This window comes from Antrostomus carolinensis, unplaced genomic scaffold (genome assembly GCF_000700745.2).
Source record: "Antrostomus carolinensis isolate BGI_N321 unplaced genomic scaffold, ASM70074v2 scaffold28127, whole genome shotgun sequence".
Lineage (NCBI taxonomy): Eukaryota > Metazoa > Chordata > Aves > Caprimulgiformes > Caprimulgidae > Antrostomus > Antrostomus carolinensis.
Genome location: NW_010325822.1, coordinates 1 through 7911, shown reverse-complemented (window position 1 = coordinate 7911; position 7911 = coordinate 1). Strand labels below are relative to the sequence as shown.

Here is a 7911-nt window from a genome sequence, read left to right as displayed (position 1 = left end):
GCAGCCATTTTCTGGCTGAGTCGAGAGAAAATACAGCCCGGCTGCCAGGCCTGGTCTTTGCAGAACTTGCTGTAATTGCATCCCATTGCTCTCGGTTCTAATGTGGGAATCGTTTGTCAAGATCTTTGTTATTTTTAATCCACTTAATATGGGCTTTTTTAATACTCTGTGGTGCTGCTTTTTGCTCACACTGTCATGAGGTCATAAATCAGGTGTCCTACACAGCCTGTCTATGTTATGTCTGTGCTGTTGCCTTTTCAATGAAACATTGAATTTCACCAGAAAGAGGAATTACATTTATATCCTTTAATTCTGTATCGATCACATCCCTTCTAATTTTGTTGTTTTGCTATGAACTACTCTGTAGTTACACAGAAGTTGAATAGTTGCAAATACGGATTTTCTTCCACTGTCCTGGAATTCCTCCAGGTTAAGAATAAATCACTTTTAAGATCAGGGTGACAGAGATTTGTCCAATTCTGGATTTAGGATCTTTCACCAAATGTTCTGATGTAAAAACTTCTATCAGTAATGTTTGACATACTAACATTTGACAACATCAGAGGACTGCAAGATGTTTTAAGAGGTGCGGAAGATGTCTTATCCCCTGTGCTATAGCAGCATCAAGCAGTTCTTCCTGAGCTCAATATTTTACCAGTTTTACTACTTGGAGCTCCAGGTAGGCCTGTAACATCACCAGATTTCCTTCCATAGTGTTGCCAGCTGTGAGTTTCCACTGATTTATTTTTTTTTAACTGTTAGGATTGCAAATTTCTATGGATTTCTGTCTAATATCTCTTCTAAAATTTTAGACGTAACTTTTTTAAACTTTATTTTCCTTCTCCTCTCCCAAAAAAACCACCACAAAATACACACTAAAATATTTTCTGGCCCTGGAAGGGAGATTTTCAGCCTCCGTAAGGGACTGAACCCAAACCCATAGAATAGTTTGAGCATCAGGTTAGAAGTCGGATGTTCCTGGGGTCACACCCTGTCTCTGGCCTCGGCCCCCAGCTCACCCCCTGAAGCAGGGTGTCCTGTCTTTAAATCAGAGGTGACCTCAGCTGCCTGTCTCTCAGGTTTACTCTGGGTGATTCCTGACTGAACACAGCACAGAGCAGTTTCTCTGTGGGCTGTGGTTGAGGCCGAGGTCTCTGGCTCAGGATTTATTTAACAAGGCTTGGCCACCTCCGTGCAGTTAAAATAAATCTTATTGTTAGTGGTGGTGCCCATGAAATTTCAGCGGAGCTTTAACTCTCCATCACTGTGTTTTGGAGCCTTCAGGCTCCAGTGTAAATGTTTTTATTAACATTTGAAATACAGAGCAGCCAAGTCTTTCTCTTCTGCTCGGGAGTGGCTTTGGGAGCAGGTTCTGTTTGTGAAACGACAGTTAACTGCTGGGTTTTTTTTGTAGCAGACTTCTCAAAAGCCTGTGGAGGAGACGTAGGATCTTCAAGCAAATCCTGGCCGCTGGAGTTTCGCGATAACAGGTGACGTTACAAAGATGGTTGTGTGTGGGTTGTGAGATTCTAGAGTCTTCTGATTCTCTTGGTTGGATGTTTGCACCGTGTAGGTTCAAACTGATAAAACTCATCAATATTTGGGGGGTTTTCTTTGTTTTTTTAGATAAAATTATTTGACCACCATGAGTTGGAGTTTTCTGACCCGTCTGTTAGAGGAGATCCACAATCACTCAACCTTTGTTGGCAAAATCTGGCTGACAGTGTTGATTGTATTTCGGATTGTCCTAACTGCTGTGGGAGGAGAATCCATTTATTACGATGAACAAAGCAAGTTTGTGTGCAACACGGAGCAGCCCGGCTGTGAGAATGTTTGTTACGATGCTTTCGCTCCCCTTTCGCACGTCAGGTTTTGGGTCTTTCAGATCATTCTCGTTGCCACTCCATCTGTCATGTATTTAGGTTATGCCATTCATAAAATCGCCCGGATGGTGGAACACAGCGAAACCGATAGAAGAATCAGAAACAAAAGTTTTTCCATGCGCTGGAAACAACATCGTGGCTTAGAGGAGACTGAGGAGGACCACGAGGAAGACCCGATGATGTATCCAGAGATAGAGCTGGAAAGCGAGCGGGAGAACAAAGAGCAGCAGGCTCCTGCCAAGGCCAAGCATGACGGCAGGCGACGAATCCGTGAAGATGGACTCATGAAAATTTATGTCCTGCAGCTTCTGGCGAGGACTACGTTTGAAATCGGCTTTCTGGTGGGTCAGTACTTTTTGTATGGCTTTGAGGTCAGCCCCATATTCGTGTGCAGCAGGAAGCCGTGCCCACACAAAATAGATTGTTTCATTTCCAGACCAACCGAAAAGACCATTTTTCTGCTAATAATGTACGGGGTGAGCTGCATGTGTTTACTTTTGAATGTCTGGGAGATGCTCCATTTGGGATTTGGCACAATCCGGGACACGTTGAACAACAAAAGAAAAGAGCTGGAAGACTCTGGTACCTATAACTACCCTTTTACTTGGAATACACCATCTGCTCCTCCTGGCTACAACATCGCGGTCAAGCCAGAGCAAATGCAATATACTGAACTGTCCAACGCCAAGATGGCCTACAAACAGAACAAAGCCAATATAGCTCAGGAACAGCAGTATGGAAGCAACGAAGAAAACATTCCTGCCGACCTGGAAAATCTGCAGAGGGAAATTAAAGTGGCTCAGGAGCGCCTGGACCTCGCCATCCAGGCTTACAACAACCAAAACAATCCCAGCAGTTCCAGAGAGAAGAAATCCAAAGCAGGCTCCAACAAAAGCAGCGCCAGTAGCAAGTCAGGAGATGGGAAGAGCTCTGTCTGGATTTAATGTTGACTGAGTTTATATCTTGTGGTTTTTCTCCTAGTTTATCATAACCAGCAACCCCTTGAATAATGGCTTCCATTAAGTAAATATTTGACTCTGCTTATTTTCAGGGATACCGTTGGCTAGTGATTCAACCTCTCAGAAAGGGTTTGTACACATATTCTAGGATTATAGGACTTGATTCTTCTGTCTTCCAAGTCAGGAGACAAATAGGTATATTTAAATCATTCTCATTGAAGGGTTTATGCTGTATGTACAGTATTCTAGTACATTTATTATGCACAATTTTTTGTATTTGTACACTGGATCTCTGCCGTTACACTTTTTTTATACATTAACCAGGAGAAAGCAATGGGTAGCTCTTAGCATTTTGCTAGTTTTCTTACTGTTGTCCACAGTTTTCGTCGTCGTTCTTCCTTATTTGAAACATCAAACTTCCTATGCTGCGTTCCCCAAGTGCCTTGAACACGCAGACAGCACAGAGGAGCCTCCAGTTCTCCAGGCAGCCCGTGGGTGCCAGTCGCTGAGTGGCAGAGCAGTGAAAGGTTTGGGAAACATCTGTTCGTGGTGCTCCTGACTCTGTCTTTTACAAAAATGATGTGTTACTTCTAAAATTGGAAGTGTCATACTCTTGATACGATGTACTAAGGGGTTTTTTCACCCTCTGGAAAATTACTTACAGGGAAAAATGTGTGTGTGTGTGTGTGTGAGAGAGTATTTGTGTTCAGAGTAGAGAGAGAGAGAGCTCAGACCTCTCTGCGACTTTATGCAATAGGAGGGAAGAGAGACTTCAAACTCCTGTAAAACATCAAAAAAACCCCCTTAAATAGAAATTACTGTGCTCAGTAATTCCACATATTTATGTGATATCTATGGAAACGGGTGTTTTTGAGGTCTGTCGTTACGTAACGCCCCGCCATCCCCCAGGACATGAAGTTGTTCTGATACCTTTTGGGTAAGATTTCTGGCTTTTCCAAAATAATCTGCTTCGATGGAGTCAGTGGTGATTTTGTTTCTCCGTGTGTTACACTCGAGGAATGACCTTCCTCTCCCCCCAGCCAGGACACCCAAGCTGTCTGTAAGAGTTTTTACAAAGCCCTTTCCCAATCTCAGTGATGTTGCCTTACTCCAGACTCCTCTTCCTTCCATCGTGTCAGAGGAATTTAGTTCAGACAGAGCAATATGGATAATTCAGATTTCTGCTTGAGAGACCAGTCGGGTTTGGCATTCTGTGGTTTTGGCATTAAACTTGAATTTATAATTGGAAGAAGGAACGTGGTATTCACTGCCTTTGGCGGTGTCTTTTTGGCAAGGGTGCGCATTAATGTTCAAGAGATGCTGATAAGTGTGTGGCTTTTTGCTACTATTTATAATGTATTCAGGACCTTGCTCTGCTCTCTTTTTTTTTGTTAGTTTTTTGTGCATTTTAATATATTTTAGGGGCTTGTTTCAAGCGGGACTGTTCTGTTTGGAGGCTACCTCAGTCCTTAGTGCCCTCGTTACAGCCTGGTCAGGAACGGGGTTGAGAATTAAGGCTCCGTGGCAGACACACATGCTCCCTTCCTGTCCTGTGGAACATCTCAGCGTGGGCTTGATGTTAGATTGAAACCGAGGGGATACCAGCACGTGCTTCCAGTGACCCTCTACCCCAACACTTGCTGGAAACTGATATTTTGCTGTTGTTTTCAGGCTGTTCTCACTCTGGGACAGCAGACAGTGCAGGTGCAGGTCCCAGCTATCCCTCAGCTCTGCTTTAGTAAGTGTGGGCAGAGCCAACACAACCCCCTGCATGAGGGTGGTGGGCACTGCTCCACTTCAGAGACCTTGGGAAGTGAACTTGGATTTTATTTAGTGGTGACTCCTCCCAACAAAGAGCAACCTCTGAATTTTATGCAGAAAACTTTCAGGGGGATGTCTTGAAGTATCTAAGTAAGTAAGACATTAAGTATAAAGCAGTTTTTAAAAGCTTGAGTGGACTTGCAGGCAGGGACAGCCAGCCAGTGGGATGGGACAGGCTGTGTGGGGTGAGAGGGAGTTTATTAACAGTGCTCCTTTAATTAACCGGGAGTCTGAAGAGCAGCACGTTGCCTGAAGATGGGCAGAGAGGCTTTGCCAGGAGAAAGCTGGGAGCATGGTGGAGAAGCTGGGTGGAAAACATGTTGTCTGAAAGTACCAGGGACAGACAGTTGGAGCCTGGAGATAAACACGGGTGCGTGGCCACAATCCACTCGCTGGCCCCGACACCGGGGTTGTACTTCAGAGCTTCCCAGCAGGATGACGTTGCTCTGAGCCCCTCGCCATGATTTCAGAACAGCCTTTCACCAGCCAAACGGCACGAAGTGGAAATCCTTTCCCCTTGCTGCTCTCTACACAGACTGCAGTGATCGCTTATTAATGGCTGAAAATAAAACGGGTTGATGACAGCTGCTTCCCCCGTGGTTTGTATTCGCCCTTTCCCAGTTATCCCAGTTATCCCAATCCAAACCATTACCTGGTCTCAGGTCAGCCCTGCGAGCTTTAGCCCACACCAGTAAATCCTCCTGTTGTGAGCAGAGTGCATCGAATATTCCAATCCCAGCACTGAATTCATTCCGAAAATGCAAAGTAATGGAGCTGTTTCTATTACTGGTTTTTTATTTTGTTGTTTCCATTTGAATTGTGGATAAAGTGCACATTTTCTTTGAAACTGAGTGTTTGTTGTTAGTAGGGGATGTCTGTTGAAGCTCTAGGTGTTCCTGTCTGTGACTGTATTCAGTTTCAAAGTACCAGGCTTGATTTTTCCTTTTGAAGAAACAATAATGTGCATTACTTTACAATGCTCTGTTGCTTTGGCTTAATGTAGGCCACTTGGAAATAAACACTCCGAAGAGACTTTTGGACAACAAATACTGAACATAACTTGGGTTTGTCTTGTCATTCTCTCCTTTTGGATACAGTTTAGAAAAAAAAAATAATAATAATTCTATTAAATCCAGTGGATTACTCCAGTCTGAGTGAGATGGTTTCTTTTTTCCAACAAAAAGAATATGTGAGTGAGGGAGAGGGATATTTTAATGATTAATCTTAAAGCCACAGCTTGGAATTTTTATATATTTGACCTTGTTTATTCTAGTAAAAGAGTCAGTTAGAAACTAACTGTGCCTTTCTGCCTCTGAATTGCTCTTTAGTGACAAGAACAATTGCATTAAATAGAGAAAAAAAAAAAAAAAAAGAGAAAAATCTAGAAACTTTGCAAGTCCGAGCTGGAGAAGGGGACCACTTAGGAAAACATGGAAATCTGTGCTGATGCATATGAATGAGCACGCTGAGCTTGTCCAGTGAACTGTGCAGCATTAGCTGGCCTCATTTAGCTGCGATTTTCGAAGGAGCATACGGGAGCTGGCTGCCCAGCTCCTTTGAAACCTTGCAGCTGAATGCCCGTCTGTTTTGCCCTCACAAAAGATGGCTTTCGAGAGCGTCCCGTGCTTTCCCCTCGCTGCAGATCTGGCCTCAGAGTTGGAAGTGTGTCTAAGGAGGCGTTAAGCGGTTTGTCGTGTCACGCAGCTGCGAGGAAGCTGCAAGTGAGATGGATTTGGTGGCGTGGGCTTGGAATAAAAAGCTGTTTGTTCAGAGTTAAAGAGAAAAGCAGCAGTGTAGACGAGAACAGCGCTGCTCCTGCTCACAGAGCACCTTGTGTCCCGCGCCTGGCCGGGGCAGGGATGGCTGGAATCGGTGACGGTGACCGAGGCAGGATCCAGTGGTGACAATTTGTGTTCTCTCAGCTGTCAGGTTACCCCGGCATCCCACAGCCTCCGCAGAGCAGGAGACACACGGAGCGGGGAACAGCCCAGAGGCAGCAGGGAACAGCCCGGAGGCAGCAGGGAACAGCCCGGGGACAGTGGGGAACAGCCCAGGGACAGTGGGGAACAGCCCAGGGACAGTGGGGAACAGCCCAGGGACAGTGGGGAACAGCCCAGGGACAGTGGGGAACAGCCCAGGGACAGTGGGGAACAGCCCAGGGACAGTGGGGAACAGCCCAGGGACAGTGGGGAACAGCCCAGGGACAGTGGGGAACAGCCCAGGGACAGTGGGGAACAGCCCAGGGACAGTGGGGAACAGCCCAGGGACAGTGGGGAACAGCCCAGGGACAGTGGGGAACAGCCCAGGGACAGTGGGGAACAGCCCAGGGACAGTGGGGAACAGCCCAGGGACAGTGGGGAACAGCCCAGGGACAGTGGGGAACAGCCCAGGGACAGTGGGGAACAGCCGGGAACAGCCCGGAGGCAGCGGGGAACAGCCCAGGGACAGTGGGGAACAGCCCGGAGGCAGCGGGCAGCGCCGTGCCCAGGCTGGGGAACGCTGGCACAGGGATAACCCGGGAGGTGCAGCGGGGCCTGGGCTCCCCCTGCGTCACCTCTCCTGCTGCAGAAGGACGTTTAACCTCACTGATTATCTCTAAACGTGATTATCTCTGTGTGAGTCAGTGCAGCCAGCTACAGGCATCCAGCTAAGTGTCTGCTGAAGTGTTTGGAAGCCCGGCAGCCTTCACTGAACAAGGAATTTGCAGCAAGAAATTCTGGGATGCTTCAGGCATTTAATTGTAACTGGGAAAGATGGAAAAGACGGGTGCAGCGCTCTTCGCTTGCCATGTGTTTCTTGGGAAAGCACCAAATAGGAGCCATCGTGTGACGCTGCCTTTGACCTCGATGTCAGAAACAGGCCAGGAACAGAAAACCCCGAGGTCAAAGCTGGGTTCGTAGGTGGCCCCCCCAGTCTCGGTTCGGTTGCTCCCGGCAGACCCAGGGGGCTGTTTCAGATGCCCCTGGGTGTTTCGCGTGGCCTCCAGCTGCTGCTCCGAGATGGCCCAGTTCCCAGGGGTCCTGTGTCACATCTGCCAGCCCCGTGCGGATGCCTCAGGTGCTTGGGGACCTCTCTGACAGCGCCACGTGCCTAGAGGTGGTCCCAACCGCTCTCTGTGTCGCTGGGCAGGCCGGCTGACGGCTCCACCTTGTCCTCTGCTGTAAAGGGAGGATAACGTGATTTGCTTTGTGCTGGAAGCTGTGAGTATAAATTAGAATCAGAGAATCGCTTGGTTGGAAAAGACCTTT

The 7911-nt window shown here is 47.1% G+C and overlaps 1 protein-coding gene across 1 annotated transcript; it reads left to right on the top strand.

Annotated features, from left to right (window-relative positions):
- The first annotated feature begins 1645 nt into the window (after window positions 1–1645).
- GJC1 (gap junction protein gamma 1) lies at window positions 1646–3255 on the top strand. The gene has a single exon (XM_010171387.2). The coding sequence runs from the start codon at window positions 1646–1648 to the stop codon at window positions 2825–2827; it is 1182 nt and encodes a 393-aa protein (XP_010169689.1). The 3' UTR covers window positions 2828–3255.
- The last annotated feature ends 4656 nt before the right edge of the window (window positions 3256–7911 follow it).

Excerpts from the sequence above, each read along its gene's own strand:
- GJC1 (XM_010171387.2), top strand. The coding sequence starts at position 1,646 with ATGAGTTGGAGTTTTCTGACCCGTCTGTTAGAGGAGATCCACAATCAC.